Raw genomic sequence first — 18,408 nt, 5'->3', positions numbered from 1 at the left:
CACATAGAGATACACTATGACCAAAAAAAGACAGAAAATGACCAGAAAATCACACTATATAACATAAAGTAACCATGAAAACACAAAATAAACACAAAAAGATCACAGAGACATGAAATTACACATCACAAAAATACACAAAATTACATCAAAAGCATCATTACAAAGCATAAATTGATCACAAAAAGACACTAAATTATTCAAAATCATGCACAATGACTGTATAGAGACACACAATGACCACAAAAAGACAGAAAATGAGCACAAAATGACTCGTAGCAACCACAAACAGACACAAAACGACCATTAACAGACACACGATGATCATAAAAAACACCATAAATAGGACAAAGAGACCACAAAAAGACACAAAATGACAAAGTCATGTACACAACTATTTAGCCAACATGTTCAATTAGATCAACAGATAACGCTGAAAGGAATTTATACTGTCTTCTGTACTTTCTGTATATGCTTGATATCAAATTCTTTCAAATTAATTCAACAGTTTTTAACAGAAGACGCCTGCAGAAATGATGCGTCTGAAATGATCAGCGCTTCCTTCAGGCCAGACTGTTTATTAGACACACAGTACGTGCAGCCTGTGACATATGTGATGTCCAGATATAGGAGCAGAGTGAGAGGTCGCTGCGTGTCGCTGCTCTCAGATGGTGACTCTTCAGGTGGTCCTGATGGTCAAATCCAATGACCAGATAGCCAGAAACTTTTCCGCATTATTCAGGAACAACTGAGGACGCCTGGTGAGGCCAGCGAACCCCGAGGATCACATCAGTCACTGTCAGAGATGACAAACAACAACAGTTTACTGTAAACATCTCATATGCGGGGTATTTTTCTACTCCTGTTTGCAATTTTTGATATTCTGATCCATCGAATTGTTTGCAGAAAGTCAGTTGGTTACATTAGGATTTTAAAACAATCGTAAAACGTTTTTTGATTTAGTTATGTGCAAATGTTACTTGGTTGATGGTTAAAGATATTTTTAGAAAGCTTTGCTTGATTGTTTTTCTGCACAGACACTTGTACTGTTCCTTGAGAAAATTCTAAGGTCCAGTACTTTTGCATGCGACACAACACAAACCTGTTCATGACTGTTTAGTATCTAAAGACAAGTGAGAGTAGTTTAAAAAGCTGAAACCCAAATTCACCCAAAAGAGTGTATTACATTAAATTTAAAATAGATTTTTTTAAAGCAGACATTTTAAACAGTGACCACTGTTAAATAAGTTTTTGAAAAATATAAATCTAAGCTTTTGTGAAATATGAACTTGCAAGTTTGAAATTACAGGATCTAATGTTCCAAAAACACATTCCAAAAAAAAATCTTTTTAAAAGTATTAATTTGGCCATGTATTTATTGAATTTATCTATTTATTAGATTCTTGGAATATGAATCTTTGGCAGATTACTCCAATTACAACAATGTAACTGAAGCTAAAAGTGAACTTTACATAAAAGCAAGTCTAGAAAAGTGGGCTTAAAAGTAATTTAAAAGAAGTTACTGACTCTGCAAGTTTTATTTCCTCAGTCAAAAGTTGAGGGGACCAATAAAAATACAGGATTGTTCTGAGACAAAATAACAGCACTGGAGCGCTGAATCATTTAGTGTCTGAGGTGTTTTGCAGGGTCGGTGTTCATATGCCATGTTTGTTTTTGTTTTGTTTATCAAATCAAACCATCTTTAAAGTTTTCCTAAATAATTAAATCTCCTGACCCTCTCTCCTTCACGACACTCTGACTTCACCGTGTGTTTTTGGCGCCACCACGTGGAGAGCTAAACATGCGTCATCACCCCGCGCTGCTGTCGCGGTTCTCCGGCGCCTAGCAACCTCACAACTTGTGTCCCCGCACCGACCAATCAGGAGCCGTCGTGCGGACAGAGCGGACCAATCAGAGTAGAGGATTTCGGCACCGATTTAAACTAAGAGCGAGCGCTTCCTGTTTTGTCAACTGCAACACACACAAGCGTGAACGGCCGAGTAGAGAAGGCAAAAGGCAAACTTTTGACCTGTTTCTTCATCTTTATCGTCAGAGAAAGGTATCCTCAGTACGAGAGTGAACTGAGACTCTAATTTGGAAGCGGCTGCTTTAGTTTTATGTTGAAACTACAGCCGAACATTGATGCTAACGTAACGTTCGGTAACTTTTAACGTTAGCGTCCGTTGACAGAAACAAGATGCCGTCCCGTGTTGAAGACTACGAGGTGTTGTACACCATCGGCTCCGGCTCCTACGGAAGATGCCAGAAAATAAGACGAAAAACTGACGGGAAAGTGAGTAGCTTTTACAGAAACACACCACCGCACACCTGGAGCTAACGGTTACCTGTCCGGAGCGACCACCGGACTGCTTTTCATACTCGATGCGAGGCAACGCTTAGCACTTAAAACAAGGAATAATAATCACATGTTGGTGTTTTCAACATTATGTAACATAAACACTCATGAAAATAGGCGGTGGAGTGTGTTCTGCAAACGTGTGGTGAATCCAACCCTTTTGGATCTTCTACCTGGAGGACATTTTGAGGAGAAGCTCAGGTTTTGCTGATCATTAGGAGTCTTATTAATCTGTGGCAAGATGCAAACTACCAACAGCCTCAAACTCAAGCAGCTAAACTGAACATAGCCGTCAATAATTTATTATTTACACCTTTGTTTTTCATTGCAGAGATGTAACAAAATGTTTAAAATGTAAAGGACCTGCTGACACACCTGAATGTAATGTAGTCAGTTGTGATTATTATTATTATTATTATTATTATTAATGCTCGATAAGAAAAGTCTCATGTATTGTGGACAATAGCTAACTTTTGAAGTCAAGCTGCAGTCTAAAATTCATTGTGTAATCGATTTAAAGCATGTAAAGGAGCATTGCCCAGTAAGACTGTCACATAATGACCGACTCTGGGTCAGAATTCCTCTAAATTTGTCTTTTGCAATTTGCAGATTGCATTGTTTCAAATTGGAGTTTCTATTTGAAAATGATTAATTATCCCCTCAGCCATATTCTCAAGCTTATATGAAGCGATGACATAACTTAAAATGTCCTGGTCTAACATTCAAAACAGCAGCCAGACAGGGCAATGTGTTCCCACATCTTTTCAGTGGTAGTTTAATGGTATTTTAAGGCTTTTTTGGGGCCCTTATCCCTTTAAGAGTAGAGAGAGACGACGGTTAAGAATTGGGAGAAAGAGATAAGAAGTGGTATGCCTTAACTCTCCGTACGTTAGCGGTGCAACGCCCGCTTTTTGATTCTGAATTAGTGATGTTAAAACAGTCATTCTTGGCTTTGATATCCACAGCTTTCTTTCCCAGATTCCAGTTGCATCTCTAGTCTGTTTTAGGATAGTGTAATACCTGATGTGAATTGGTTATTCTCCATCACCACACTGACTTCTAGCTGATAACTTCTCTCCTTTCCCACTCATGAGGGGTTTTCCTTTAAGCTCTGTTCTTCTGGTTCATTAAAGCCTGTTGTCCTTTAGATTCTGGTGTGGAAGGAGTTGGATTATGGCACCATGGCAGAGAGTGAAAAGCAGATGCTGGTGTCAGAGGTGAACCTCCTGAGGGAGCTCAAGCACCCGAACATCGTGAGGTACTACGACCGCATCATAGACCGGACCAACACTACACTCTATATTGTAATGGAGTATTGTGAAGGTGGGGACCTGTCCAGTCTCATCAGCCGCTGCATCAAGGAAAGGTAACTATGCTGTCTTTACAAACACAATGTACTTTAGTTTTGTGTATTTATATCTCCCTCCAGCTTGACTGAGTCTACAGACTTAACCCTGGTGTTGTCCTGCGGGTAAAAATTGAACCGTTTTAAAGTTTGAAAATGTGGGGGAAAAAATATATATTTTCTCAGTGAAACTTCTGATGTCCACATTTTCAACATTTTGGGGAAATCTTTGAATATTTTTTGGTGGAAAAGAAAGAAATGTTAAAAATGTTTCCTAAGAACATTCACAAATTTTTTTTTTTTATGTGAATGTTCTTAAAGAAAATATTAGAAGTTTTACTGATATAGATGTAATCACTTTAGATATTTTTCAGATTTTTTTGGAAGATTTTTACTCATTTTTTGAAAATATTTACAAAAAATTTCTTGCCAAATTTGGGGGATTTTTTTAAAATAAAAATTTAAGGAATTATTGGAGTTTTCTTCCTGAAGGTTTTCCAAATTTTCAGAAATTTGGGGAAATCTTTTGCTGATTTTTTTCAGACAAGAAAGCAATATTTTTTGGTACCCGTAAATGAGGACAGCAGGAGGGTTAAGAGTGGTTGCGTTTTTCCCACGGCAGACGTTACCTGGAGGAGCAGTTCATCCTACGAATGATGGCTCAGCTCACGTTGGCCCTGAAGGAGTGTCACAGACGGAGTGACGGCAGGGCCACGGTTCTTCATAGAGACCTGAAACCAGCCAACATCTTCCTTGACAGCAAGCAGAACGTCAAGCTAGGCGACTTCGGCCTCGCGAGGATCCTCAACCACGACACCAGCTTTGCAAAGACGTTTGTTGGAACACCCTACTACATGTCTCCTGTGAGTCTTCTTCTGAATACATTATTATTTAGGGAAGATCTGGAGCATTAATTCTGATCTCTTGATCATCCTCATTGGGACTCTGCTTTTATTTTAATTTTTTTTTACTCAGGTTTTTTTTATTTTTAGACAATTACACAAACCAAGAAAAACAAACAAAATAATTGAACATTGCCTGGGTAGTAACAGCATCTGCATCATCCTTCAGTCCTATTAATCATAATTTTACTCTTGTTCCCTTCCAACGTTGCCATTTCGAGTCCTGTATTCTGTCCACTTAGTCCATTTTTTGTCCATTTGTGCTTCCTGTAGTCTCAGTTTGTGAGTTAACTTTTCCGTTATATAGATTTCCTCAGAAATATCAGCCGTTGGTCCTTTGTTTTGTGGTCCTATTTTCCCCCAGTTTCTCGCTATGGCCTTTTTACATGCTATTAGCAGTATTTTAATTAAGTATCTGTCATTTCCCATCACACTCTCTTCAGAGAAATTACAAAATCAGAGCACACTGCAACTCAAAGGGACCTTATAACCCATTATTTGTTGTAGCTCTTCACATAGTTTCCCAAAACACAGTTATTTTCTGACATTTCCAAAAAGTATGTGAGTGATCTACATCAAGTTCTCCACACTCTCGCCAACATTTCTGATGTCGGTTCAACTGTTTATTTTTTATCATTGGTGTAATAAAGAAGCGTGCATTTCCAGGAGAACTTGCTTTGTTCTTATTTTTACATTAAGAGGTTTCTTTTAGGCCTAAAAATCCTCGTATCTTGAGCAGCCACCCTCGTCACTATTTGTCACTTGTCGCTATCTCTCTTTTCTTCAGGAGCAAATAAACAGGATGTCGTACAACGAGAAGTCTGACATTTGGTCACTGGGATGTTTGCTGTATGAACTTTGTGCATTATCGTAAGTCGTTCAACTCCTCTGCTTTCCCGGGTTTCCCAGCAAACTGTGTGGCTGCAGATCAGTCAGTTTCTCCTGTGTTTTTCCCATCTAGGCCTCCATTTACTGCTTACAACCAGAGAGAGCTGGCAGAAAAGATCAGGGAGGGGAAGTTCAGAAGAATCCCCTACCGCTACTCTGAGGAACTGAACACCCTACTCAACAAAATGCTCAACCTAAAGGTTAGAAGAAGAATTATTTGACAATGCCGTAATGTGGTTGGAGACAGCAGTTGACTTTCCCAGGCAGCGTGCCAGTGCTATCAGCTACCCCCTTTGTGTCTCGGTGCAGTCGGGGTAGATTAATCTGTCCGCTCCATTGCCAGGACTATATGAGGCCTTCTGTGGAGTCAATCCTCCAGAGCAGCCTGCTGAGTGATGCGGTCGCCGAGGAGCAGCGGAGGACGCAGCTGCGACCCCGAAGGAGACCGGACGACTCCGAATGTCCCGTCCACAAACCGACCGAACCGGCGCCCGCCTCACCTGCAGAGCTCAGAATGAGGGAACAGGCGCTGCGGGACAGAGAACAGGCTCTGAAGGAACGTGAGGAAAGGCTGGAGAGTAAGGCTTTTATTTTTAGCTCCATTTGTGCCACTCAGACCTCAATTCCAGGTCAGTCAGGAGACGGTGTGACCCCTGCTGACCGGCCGCATTTTACTGCATTGACTTATTCAAAGCTGCTTATGATGAAAGATTAGTATTGCTGTGGACTCTGGGAAACATTTTTAAATATAACATGTGTATTTTTTATATAAACAGTGTTTCATTAACATCTGTTTGTGTTCATTGCTCTTGTACAAAATCCTGAAAAATAATTCTGTATGTGTCTTATGGGCATTATGTTATTTTTTTGTTTTAATAAAATACATTTAAGGTTGTATGCAGAACATACTCGGATTAAGATAATGAAAAGATGGCAGTGTAGGTGAGGAAAGTTGCTAGGTGGAACAGGTTTGTTCATGTTGCTCGTGACAGGAGTGCCCCAACCAAATGTTGACCTACTTCCACACCTGCAGCTCCTAGCTGACAGTACAGATTACATGCTGCAGTCTAAATGTGTGTCCGTCTATATATGTGTCTAAAATCTACAAATGCAAGCATTAAATTGGTTGCAACACACCAGTAACATAAATTCCACCGCTAAAACGGTCTTTTTTTTTGTCTTTTAATGGCAGAAAGGGAGCAGGAGCTGTGTGTTCGTGAGCGACTGTCAAATGAGAAGCTGTCACGGTAAAACTTTCTTGAAAAAGAGACGGTCGTTTTGCCTAGTTTGCACATTCGGTAGAATAATTCTTGCTGCGTTTCCCGCTGGTTAGTACATCTTTGTTCTTGGTGATCCGCTGTTTCAGAGCTGAGAGTTTACTGAAGAACTGCAGCCGCCTACAGCAGCAGAGGGAACTAGCACCGTTCTATGGCAAAGACATAGGTATGGGAATCAAGCGGAGACTTCTGAACCAAGACCAGAGCTGAGCAGTGTTTTTATGTGTTAATGTGTCTGTCTAGAATTCCAATGACTGATATCAAGTATATTTATTTTTTTATATATCATGTAAATAAAGTTTTTATACACCAATAACGCAGAATTTAAATTAAACTTGCATTTTAACATACTGCACACATGACAAAGTCAAATCTAGCCATCATGTTTGATTGTAATAATTGTAATTAGGGCTGCCCCATGATGTAACGCTCAGTCCGATCTTTGTTAATCAGTTACTTGACTTCTCGCTGTTTGGCTCTAGATGTGGACAGCTTGTCACCGGGCAAGAAGAAAGTCCACTTTGCAGGAGAGAGCAAAGAGAACCAGCGGCCCGATAGTCGCCAGAGCGTGACGTCCCAGGAGGTGATGCTGAGGAGGCTGCAGGTGGCCAATCTGCGAGCACAAACACTGAACGAAGTGGAGAAGATGTGTCAGTTCAAGAGCCGGCAGATCCTGGACATTCGCTGATCAAACTCACATGACCGACTCATGGCTGAAGAAAACTTCTGATAGCTCAGAGTCGTAACAGCTGGATGTAGCTTAGAATTTATTTATGATTGCTGAGTAGCTATGAAGCCAAACAACTCAACCCAATGCATCGTTACCTGTTATAACGAGCTTTTTAGTGTATTTTTAGATGGATGGTTTGATGAGTGTGTGTGTAGATATTACAGGCAGCTATTGTGATTGTCACTGTACTGTATATTCTTGCTGTATTGTTTTGTTTCTTTCACAAATGTTACACCAGGAGACATAAAAGAGAAGATTCTTGGATTTATTTGTACATGAAGAGAGAGCAGTCAATGTAAAATAACTCATGTACCTGTGATGACAATTAACATGTTACTATCAAGATGGAAATTTCAATTTGTAATAAATGTATGAAACTAAGATGCATTATTGTTATGAGACGGTTCACTTTCACTGTAAGAATTGCTGCAAACCAGTGTTTCATTTGCATTACAATTACACCACACAGACACTGTTTAATAAAGGCTGGTAGTTCCCACAAGGGGTCATCAGTTTCCCATGAAAAGTCAAACACAACTTCCAGAGGCTTCTCTCCATGATGAAAAGCCTTCACACCTGGGAATCCTTCATCTTACATTCAAATGGATAGGATTCAGAGGGATGCTTTTTCATTAGTGTTTTCAGTTGATTGAAAAATAAACAGTATTTAGTTTGTTTGCTGAAACCATTTGGATTAACTCTATCAAAGACAATTATATTTTTAAAAAAATGCAGTGCAAGTGTGGGAGCACAACTGTTAAATTGTAAAATAGTTAAGGCAATAGCAAGAGCTAACAGACATTTAAATTAGGAAATAAACGCTACTTCTTTAGTTAATTGATTGGATCATTTTCAGTGATGAGAAATCAATGAAAATGCTGAATAAATAAAAAGCTAAATGAAAGTGCTCATTTACTCAGACGGCGGTTGAGTATCTGATACCAAGTTTTGACTGATACAAGATTAGATCTACAAACCAATTAACGGTGTTATCGCGAGACTACAGCTGCCGTTAGCGTGCGTAGCAACCGCTGTTGTCTGGCTTATTTGGCTCCGCCTACTTGAGAGACTGGCAAAAATATGACCAACAGTATTCCTCCTCGTATCCCGTCAACCAATAGGAATCGTCCCGGGCGTGTCCTCCAGCCGCCGTGTTCCGTGTGGAAAGTTTACCGGCTCGGGTGCAAAGTTTCAGCCGTCTGCAAATCGGAGCTCGTCGGCAAACGAACCTGGGATATGCTGGAGAGGACCACGGCGAACTTAAACGGTTTGATTAGAATCTAGGACCGTTTTCGCCGGCGTTTGCCTTCAGATGTTGCCGAGTGATGCTGCCGTCGCCAGATATCAGTAGAATACGAGGACGCCGTTAGCATTGGTCGTATTGTCTCAGGGAGCCAGCTAGCTTAAGTCGTTAGCTCGGAGTTGAAGCTAGCTCGCTGATGTTCGGCTGATTTCGACAGAAGATAAGAAGAAACAGCAATTTAACCCCGAAACTTGAATCAACGAAGGACCGTGAGGACAGAAAAAATGGCTTGTGAGCCCAATCGCGTCCGGCTGCTATGCATGCTCTCATTGACTTTTGGGTTTTTCATTGTGGAAGTGGTGGTCAGTCGGATCACCTCCTCTCTGTCGATGCTGTCCGACTCCTTTCATATGCTGTCGGACGTCATCGCGCTGGTGGTCGCTCTGGTCGCGGTGAGATTCGCCGAGAAAACCCAGGCGACCAACAAGAACACCTTCGGCTGGATCCGGGCGGAGGTGATGGGGGCTCTGGTCAACGCCGTCTTCCTCACGGCGCTGTGCTTCACCATAGTCCTGGAGGCGATCGAGCGCTTCACCGAGCCCCACGAGATCGACAGCCCGGAGGTGGTCGCCGGGGTCGGCGCCGCGGGGCTCCTGATCAACCTGCTCGGTCTCTGCCTGTTCCACGGGCACGCCGGAGGAGGCCACGGGCACTCCCACGGGGGTCACTCGCACGGGAGTAAGAACAAGAGGAGTAAAGCCGGTAAATCCCAGAAGGCTGGGAATGGATCCTCAGGAGAGGAGACTAACAATTTGGTGGGGAATCACAACAGCCCGGGTGAGACGAGGCCAAGAAATGGTAAATATGATCATCTGCAACCTAATTTCTCTTGTTTGTATATGTTTTGTTCAAATGTGCCCACTACAGCCCAGTAAGAACTGCCCTAACTCTCCAAATCCAGCCCCATTGTGTCCCACCATTAATCTGACAGCATGTGCCAGACTTATCTTCATTGTTAACAGTCCAGATTGCATAACTGTACATCGATATGTCTCCAGGCTTCCCTGAGGGACTGCCTAAGTAACTAATCCTCATTGTTTACTTGACAGCTGTGGTATTTAGACATATGTGTTTGGTATCACATTTTTGTTGGGTCATTCTATCCTTGGAAACCATCACCGTTGAAGTCTCGGGTTGCGTGTTTTGTAATACTGACCGCCATCAACTGACTCATGGAAACGTGTGCAAGCTTCTGAAACATCCTGTTTTTTAACAAATGCCAGATTTGAGCAAAGATTTTTAAGGTCTTGTGGTTTATGGTAACTGAATTTCCACACTTTGCGCACAAGTGAATGCATTGTTTTTAAACTGCGATGGGCTGATTGTAACAGCCATGTTCTGGTATTTGGTTTCTTCCATTTCTATGTGCCAGTAAGTCAAGAGTTTTGCATCCGCTTGTTGATTATAAAGCAGCATATTGCCCCAAAAAGCTTCCCTGTGCCCACTGCTGGTCAGTCTATCCCCCCTCGCTCGCTCATGGAAGGGTTAAACCCATACAGAAGACCTTTTCTCCCCCACACTGTTAAGCCCTGCCAGTTTCAATAAATGGGGACTATATTCCCTCCTCCTCTGTGTGCTGATTGCTGTTATGGGGTTATACATCAATGTAGCCGTGGAGTCGACAGCCCCAGACACACCATTAGCCGTTGATGAATGACCCAGTGGTGTCCTGGGAAGGAAGCGAGCCGGTGCCGTGCCCTCAGCGATGTGTGCACCGCCACACGGCCTCCAATTACTAATAGAATTTGCTTAATGTGAATTACTACGCAGTGTCACAGTTCACACGGGCTTGTGCTTCAACCTCAAATGATGTATGTAAACAATTTAACCGCTCATAGTATCCTCTTAGAATCTTCTTCTTGCAGGGTGATTGGTTGTATGAGCTGAGTTCCTACACACAGCATTTCTTTCTGTTACACTTCTTGGTCTGTGTACAGCCCCTAAATGCTGTGTTTGTATCTCAGTGTCAAAGTCCATCTGGTTATTGAACTCCAGTAAACTAAACTATCCTTTCTGTCTTTTGTATCTTCAGAAATCAACTGTAAAGACAGCGCAGAGGTGCAGATGAACGGAAACACCCACTTCGACGAGATGGACCACGAGCACGACTCGTCGTCGCAGCTCAACATGCGCGGGGTCTTCCTGCACGTGCTAGGCGACGCTCTGGGCTCGGTCATCGTGGTGGTTAATGCTCTGGTGCTCATCTTCGTGTGGCAGCCCTGCAAAGCCGGCGAAATGTGCGTGAACCCGTGCATCAACACCCACACCACGGACCACAAGCACGTCAACCACACTCTCGTCGACCTGCTGGAAGGTCCGACGGTGACGGCCATGAAGACCGCCGGCCCCTGCTGGGTTCTTTACCTGGACCCCACGCTCTGCCTCATCATGGTGTGCATCCTGCTGTACACCACCTACCCGCTCCTGAAGGAGTCGGCCCTCATCCTGCTGCAGACTGTGCCCAAGCAGATCAACATGCACCGGGTCAACGAGCGGCTGCTGAGCCTGGACGGCGTGCTCGCCATCCACGAGCTGCACATCTGGCAGCTGGCCGGGAGCCGCATCATCGCGACGGCGCACATCAAGTGCCACGACCCCACGTCTTACATGGAGGTGGCCAAACGTATCAAGGACTTCTTCCACGATGAGGGCATCCACGCCACCACCATCCAGCCCGAGTTCGTCACGTTCAACTCTGAGTCTCGGGACTCCCTGTGCGAGCTCTCCTGTCGGACTCAGTGCGCCCCCAAGCTGTGCTGCGGCTCTGCGGACAAACCCAACGCCGACAAGAAGGCCGGCAGTGACTCTAAGGCCGCCGCTTCCGCCCTGGAGGTGATCAGCGAGACCTCGGAGCAGGCCGCGGCCGTTCAGGTCCGCCCTCGGGCCGACGCCGAGGTCACCGTCGCCAGAGAGGTGGAGTCGTCTCTGTGAGATGGAGGGGACACAAAGAAACAGAGGAGAAGCAGGAAAACTACCACTTTGGGGCAAAAACATCATTGTCATGTGCAGGAAGCTGTCGTTGCCCCGATAGGAAAATCCTTTCATTCTCTGTTATTACATTACTATATGGCTGAAACCACCACCCCACTCCCACCTTGTTCATGCATTTGAGCCTTAGTTTCTTTCCATCTCTTACTTCTCGCTCCACATTCTACCCTCAGCCCCTCCCAGCCTCTCCTCGGCCCCTCTTGCTGTCTGTAGCCCCGGCGGTTTGGTTGCGATGCATGTTGGGGTTCACTGACCTCATCTCCTCCAGGACTGGAGCGAGGCCTGCATGAGTGTCCCTCATTAGCACTGTGTCCTCTGGTGTTTCTGTGCCAAAGCTTCTCACTGGACTGAAGGGATCAGAGAGACGCCCTCTCCTCCAAACGGACACAACACAACTCATGCAAGTCTGAGCACACGTTAGGTTATTTAGTTTGAGCCTATGGACCTGCTGGCTAAAGAGTCTGCCTTTTTAGTTTCTTTTTTGTGTAGGCTTTGAGCAGATCTATTTTCTTACCCTCTGGCCCCAAGTGGAATAGTATTGTATTGCATAATAATTTAAGTATTTAAGTTATTAGAAATGATCTATTTCTCTCTGTAGATGCTGTTTGTAATATTTAGTTTGGATGATAGAGACATTTTTGCAACTTTTCTGTCTTGGAATTTTTTGACCGACCATCTATGCTGTAGTCAGTTTTTTCAGACGTGATGTTTTTATAATTATTTTGTTTTTTCAGACTTTTTCTCTGGCCTTGACTCAGTTTTAATTGCAGTCATCAGTTTGGATGCAAAAGCCGTATCAACACTCTCACTTTGCCTTTTAAATGAGGAGAAAAACGAAACAAACTGTTGTGGTATAGCACTAAGTATCATAGACACAGCGTAAAGGAACTTCTTGTGACGGCACCGTCATCTAATTCAATGTTTATTCATAAATTTGATGCCTTGCAAGCCAGAGGGTTGTGTGTTGTGAAGCAATGAGCACTGTATGCCATTAGTGAAACACTATTGTCTGTGTGAATCTGTACTGGAAAGCTTTCTGATGGTGGCTGTTGGTTGATTTATTTTTTTTTTGTTTCGAAATCGTCATGAATGTGTCCAGCACCTTGTCACAATCCATGCTGAGGGAGTTTTTCTATTTCCAGGACGTTCTGCTATGTTTGCATGACCAAACTGAGACCTGGTGTTCGACTTTTACCGGCTCCGCTAAGAGCTTGAGTTGCTGCTTACCAGCGCCTGCTGGTATCCTCCAATATTACTCATAACTGTGTTGGGAATGACTCATCTTATAGCTCGTCTGTCCTCTGCTTTCTTTGGACAGTTGAGCTGGCTGTTTGCTGAATTAAAGTCCATATGGTGGCCTTTGAAATTGTATGACTTTTTCCCTCATCAGCACAGATATCATCCAGAGTTGTTCTATTGATACGTTTCATATTTCCACTCTCAATTTAATGTGTATGCAATATAGAAATATGTGCTGGGAAATGTATTTTTCTTCATTTGTAATGTTTGGTCACTTTTATTCTGTCTTTTATGACTTGAGCTCTATGTGCAAATGGAAAACAAAAGTGTTTTGTTTTTTTTTTAATTTTAGATATGACGCATCAGCTGATGTGTTTTTGATATATATACATATAAATATATATCTACAGTACCTGTCCAATGTGTCATTGTGAAATAAAAACAAAATATGGCTGTTTGGTACAGTTGAAGAACCCAAACTTGTCTTAGTCGTACTTTCTCTGCTTTTACTTCTCAGTGTGTTTTTATGTGGGGCACAAGAAAATGATTAAGAAAGAAGAGAGGACAGATTGGGGATAGAACAAAGGGAATAAGGTTTAAAATCAAGAAAAAAAGCCAAAGAAAACAAATGGTTTTTGAAAATTTAATTTTCCAGAGTCTGACTTTACAAGCTACAGCAAAATCATGAGCACCTTTCACTGTCAGGCCGTCCTTCCTGCAGGGCAGAACCAGAATATCAGTGCTGCAGTCAGGAAACAGTCGCTTACTGGTATCATGGATGGGTTACCGAACAGGTGAACTGAACTGACAGCGAGGATTGCTACTCAAACGACCACAAAGAGACACAAAAAGAACACAAAGTGAAGCGAAACCACAACAAAGAGTGAAACTGGCTCAAAAATAGCAACAAAACAGACTGCTGAGTGCTGCTTTACGTTCGTAAAGACACACCGAGAGACAACAAGAAGCACAAAATGCAGCAGAGAGATGCAAAACAATCACAAATAAACAAAACAACCACAAAGGTTCACTAAACAACCACAAACAATGGATCTGCAACAAAGGAAAAATAAATGACATTCAAAAACTGTAAATACATAACTAAAAATTTAACTGTAAAACAAACTCTGGGCATGTAGCAGGAATGGGACCAGAAAAAAATACGTTACAAAAAGAAAAAAGATTTTTTATCTGTAAATTATTTAGATCTTCAGGCTGGTTTAAATACTTACAGGGGGTTATTTAAGACAAAATGAAAATAAAAGCAGTATGTACATGCACACATGCATGCATAGGTTCAACTTGCCCATGAAAATAAAACAATATCTGTAAAAAAAAATCTAGCAGGAAGAGGGGGCAGAAAAAAATGTTAAAAAAGATAGACATTCATAACTGTAAAATAGATTTTTAAAAATTCAGTAAATTAATTAGAATTTTAGCTGTAAAACAAACTGCGAACCTCTAGTAGGAAGGGGGCCAGAAAAAATATGTTTAAAAAAATGATGATGATATGCATTCAAAAAATGCAAAAAAATAAATAAATAGAATCTGTAAATTTATTAGGCAATATCTGAAAAAAAATCTGGCAAGAGGGGGCCAGAAAAAATATGTTTAAAAAAAAGGAAAAAAACATTTTTTAAAATGATAATAAACTGTAATAAATAAATAAAAATGTGTAAATTCATTAGACAATATCTGTTAAAAAAAATCTGGCAAGAGGAGGGCAGGACAAAATATGATAGAAAAAAAATTAAACTGACAATGTACATTCAAAAACTATGATACATAAATTTATTAGACAATGTCTGTTTAAAAAAATCTAGCAGGAGGGTGTCCAGAAAAATTATGTCAAAAAAAGATGATATACATTCAAAAACTGTTTAAAAAGTAAAACAAAATAAAACAAAATTCTGTAACTAAATGAAATTTTTAGACTGATTGAAATACATTGAAACTTATGGTCACACATTGTAAGATCACACGTATTACTATTTGTACTTGTTACAGTTTTTAAAAATGTTTTGTTGTTTTTTATCTGTCTTAAAGGATGCTGAAGTCTCATCATGCAACAGGTGACTATTTAAGTCAAAAATGATACTGAAAGTAGTATTTCTAAGCACATTGCATACAGAGCTACAAGCCTGGAGATCTAGTGTGTGAGGCCGGCAGGATATTTGTGGTTCGTGTCTTCTGTCCGGCTACAAGACCTCAGGCTGCCTAAACAGTAATGATGGTTAGTTGTGGACTGTCACGCTGTAATTACATAATTTCACGGCTTCCCAGCGGTGTGAAGAAGTGGATGCTGGCCTCGGTCTGTGGCTGGGTTTCAGTCTGGAGAAGCTGCTGACAGCGAATGTTTGGCTGCTGCTGCTGCCGGCCGGACGGAGGGGACTTATGTAAGAAGCCCAGTGGCATTCCAAAGCATGGGGCTTTACCCAGCATTCCTCAGTGCTGCCGGCTCCTCGCTCGCTGTCCCCTTTTCATGTGGACAGAAGGAGGCTCACGCTCTATTTTTGTGCTCTTTGTTTCAGTCAGGTGTCCTTTGCACTTTTGCTGCAGGCCGTTGTGCTCAGCAGTAAATTGTGTTTTCTCATCTCATGTGAGAGATAAGCATCCGAGAAAACAACGTTCAGCAAAACAGAAGAAGCCCAAAGGAGTTGTTTGGACTTGCCTGGGTTTGTTTCCTAATGCAAATAGGAAAAAAATGTTGTTATAAATGTAGTAAAAAATGCTAAAAGGAGTACTTAAAGTGTACTCCAATGTCCACACTACCATAGTACAGTTGAAACCAGAAATTCACATACACTGTATAAAAAGACAAATAATCTTTTTTTCTCACTGTGTGACATTAAATCAGACTAAACCTTTCCTGTTTTAGGTCAGTTAGGATTACCTAAATTATTTCTATTTACTAAATGCCAGAATAATGAGAGAGAGAATTTAAATTTTTTATTACATTCTTTAAAGTCAGACGTTTACGTACATTTCCTCAGCATTTGGTAGCATTGCCTTTAAACTGTATGACTTGGATCAAACATTTTGGGTTTCCTTCCACAAGCTTCTCACAATAGTTTGCTGGACCTTTGGCCCATTCCTCCTGACAGAACTGGAGTAACTGAGTCTGGTTTGTAGACCACCTTTGCTCACTCACGCCTTTTCATCATCGGAAGTTCAGCGAGCTCGAGAGAAGATGAGGAGGAAGACACAGAGAGACACACTGGACACTCAGATGACTTAGGTTGAGAGGAAGGTTTACTGATATCAGAAGAAGTGACACCGACAGAGCAGCAGTTCATGCAAGCAATGCCAGCATCAGTTCTGAGGATTCTCTCTGGTCTTTGGGCTCAGATTTAGATTACAGACCAATATGGAGACAACTCGTCTGCTTAGTCACGTCAGAATAGACAATATCTGACCTTGACCAGAGCACAGAGTCCTGGCATATCTTTCTATCTACAGTGTCTGCCTGAGGGAAGATAATTTGGGATTACGTCAGCTAACAAGCGAAAGAGCAACTTTTCCTTCACACCCACAAATTTTCTCCAGGATTGAGATCAGGACTTTGTGGTGACTCCAAAAAAATTTACTTTGTTGTCCGTAAGCCACTTTGTGCCTGATTTGTCGGTATGCTTTGAGTCTTTGTCCATTTGGAAGACCCATTTGTGCCTAAGCTTTAACTTCCTGGTATATAACACGTCACAAAAATATTTATTTAATCCTAAAAACAAACATTTAAAAGAAAACAGATTCTTGATGTGAACAATATTTACAGTTTTGGCCATTGTATGAATGTTTTTAAAAGTCAGCATGTAAATTAATACTTTGATGTGACTTCACTAGATATTATACTACATTATACTTTAAAAAAAAAGGGAAATCTGTGAAATTACAATTTTCATTCCTTAATATACTATTTTAAGTTAAAATTAAGATTTATGGATTTTTAGTATTTTTTATTAGCTATTATCTGTACTTTAATAATACAAGGAAAATTTGTGAAATAATAGTTTTAAAAACTTTTTTTTGCCATTTTTCATTCCTTAATATACTTTTAAAAAAATATCTTTTAGATTATTATATTTTTTTAGCACATTTTAAGACAGTAAAAAAAACTTTTACACGAAAACGGATTATTTATGTGAACAATATTTACAGTTTTGGCCATTTTATAAATGTTTTTAAAAATCAACATGTAAATTAATACTTTGCTGAGATTTTATTAGATGTTATACTATATTATACTTAACAAGGAAAATCTGTGAAATAACAGTTTTCCTTCCTTAATATACTTTTTCCTTTAAAAAAACAACAAATATCTTTTAGATTATTATATTTTTAGCACATTTTAAGACAGTAAAAAAACAAACAAAACATTTACGAGAAAACTGACTTTTGATATGAACAATACTTACCTTTTTTTTTTTTACCATTATATAAATGTTTTTAAAAATCAACAATAATACTTTTTGTAACTTTACTAGATATTGTACTATATTATATTTTAATAAAACAAGGAAAATCTGTGAAATAACAGTTTTTGTTCCTTAATATACTTTAAAAAACGACAACAAATATTGTTTAGATCAGGGGTAGCCAACAGGTGCCAGCGGGCGCCTGGTTGCCGGCAGAGACCACGTGAGTTTCCAGCTACACATGTTCTAAAAATAACACTAGTCACCATGAAATTCCTTATAAAAAATTATAGTTGCTGTTCTTTTTGAATCAAAAATACTTACATTAATGCAGATTTTAAATTACAATATTTATTATATATTTTTTTAAAAACTAAAATGTCTTCGGCGTAAATGAACTCTGACTGTGTCCGAGTCAAAGTTCACTGCGCATGTCAAACCTCTACGTCACTCTGAGGCGTCCGGACGCAGACGCTTTGGGAAGCTAGCTGTGGTTTTTACCCCCAAAACATGACAGAGAAGTGAAAGAGAAAACACTGTTTTCACGATGACTGGGAGGAAGAGTTCTTTTTCACGACAGTGAGAGATAAATGTATGTGTCCTATTTGCGGGGCGATTATTGCGTCGGCAAAGCGGCACAATGTGGAGAGACTTTACTTTAGCCGCTACAAAGCTTCCATGCTAACTAGCCACCTGCTAGCGCACATAGACTGTATGCGCACTACGGACAGACAAAGCCCGGCGGACTTAAAGGCAGCTTTGGCATGAACTACGCGGCGAAAAGTTTCTTCGTGGAGAAAAATGTACCATTAGAAAAGCTTGTTTCAGTGAGGACTGACGGGGCTCCTCCATGACAGGTCGCCATGCAGGCTTCATTGTACGATGCAGAGGTGATCCAGACTTCCCAACATTCCTACATTACCACTGCATCATTCACCAGCAGGACATATGTATGTACAAAAGTGGCC

The 18,408-nt window shown here is 41.0% G+C and overlaps 2 protein-coding genes across 3 annotated transcripts; both read left to right on the top strand.

Moving 5' to 3' along the window:
• The first annotated feature begins 951 nt into the window (after nucleotides 1-951).
• nek2 (NIMA-related kinase 2) lies at nucleotides 952-7,879 on the top strand. Of its 2 annotated transcripts, none has more exons than XM_023296994.3 (10): nucleotides 952-2,059; nucleotides 2,178-2,293; nucleotides 3,505-3,722; nucleotides 4,324-4,564; nucleotides 5,391-5,473; nucleotides 5,565-5,691; nucleotides 5,835-6,069; nucleotides 6,684-6,738; nucleotides 6,858-6,934; nucleotides 7,251-7,879. In XM_023296994.3, exons 2-10 carry the CDS (start codon nucleotides 2,198-2,200, stop codon nucleotides 7,454-7,456), a joined length of 1,338 nt encoding a protein of 445 aa, XP_023152762.2. In that variant the 5' UTR covers nucleotides 952-2,059; nucleotides 2,178-2,197; the 3' UTR covers nucleotides 7,457-7,879. The 2 variants fall into 2 exon arrangements, with proteins under 2 accessions (XP_023152762.2, XP_023152761.2); XM_023296993.3 differs by having other exon boundaries at nucleotides 1,547-2,059; nucleotides 2,191-2,293.
• Nucleotides 7,880-8,669: 790 nt separating this feature from the next.
• slc30a1a (solute carrier family 30 member 1a) lies at nucleotides 8,670-13,507 on the top strand. Its single transcript, XM_023297020.3, has 2 exons — nucleotides 8,670-9,599; nucleotides 10,834-13,507. The coding sequence occupies exons 1-2, from the start codon at nucleotides 9,026-9,028 to the stop codon at nucleotides 11,730-11,732; spliced, it is 1,473 nt and encodes a 490-aa protein (XP_023152788.2). The 5' UTR covers nucleotides 8,670-9,025; the 3' UTR covers nucleotides 11,733-13,507.
• The last annotated feature ends 4,901 nt before the right edge of the window (nucleotides 13,508-18,408 follow it).

Source organism: Amphiprion ocellaris, chromosome 12 (genome assembly GCF_022539595.1).
Source record: "Amphiprion ocellaris isolate individual 3 ecotype Okinawa chromosome 12, ASM2253959v1, whole genome shotgun sequence".
Classification (NCBI taxonomy): Eukaryota; Metazoa; Chordata; class Actinopteri; family Pomacentridae; genus Amphiprion; species Amphiprion ocellaris.
This window is presented reverse-complemented; position numbering and strand designations above follow the sequence as displayed.

Bases quoted from the DNA above. Each gene is read 5' to 3' on its own strand.
- slc30a1a (XM_023297020.3), top strand. From the start codon at position 9,026: ATGGCTTGTGAGCCCAATCGCGTCCGGCTGCTATGCATGCTCTCATTG. The intron at 9,600-10,833 runs GTAAATATGATC...TTGTATCTTCAG, and splicing joins TGAGACGAGGCCAAGAAATG to AAATCAACTGTAAAGACAGC.
- nek2 (XM_023296994.3), top strand. From the start codon at position 2,198: ATGCCGTCCCGTGTTGAAGACTACGAGGTGTTGTACACCATCGGCTCC. The intron at 5,692-5,834 runs GTTAGAAGAAGA...CTCCATTGCCAG, and splicing joins ACAAAATGCTCAACCTAAAG to GACTATATGAGGCCTTCTGT. The intron at 6,935-7,250 runs GTATGGGAATCA...GTTTGGCTCTAG, and splicing joins GTTCTATGGCAAAGACATAG to ATGTGGACAGCTTGTCACCG.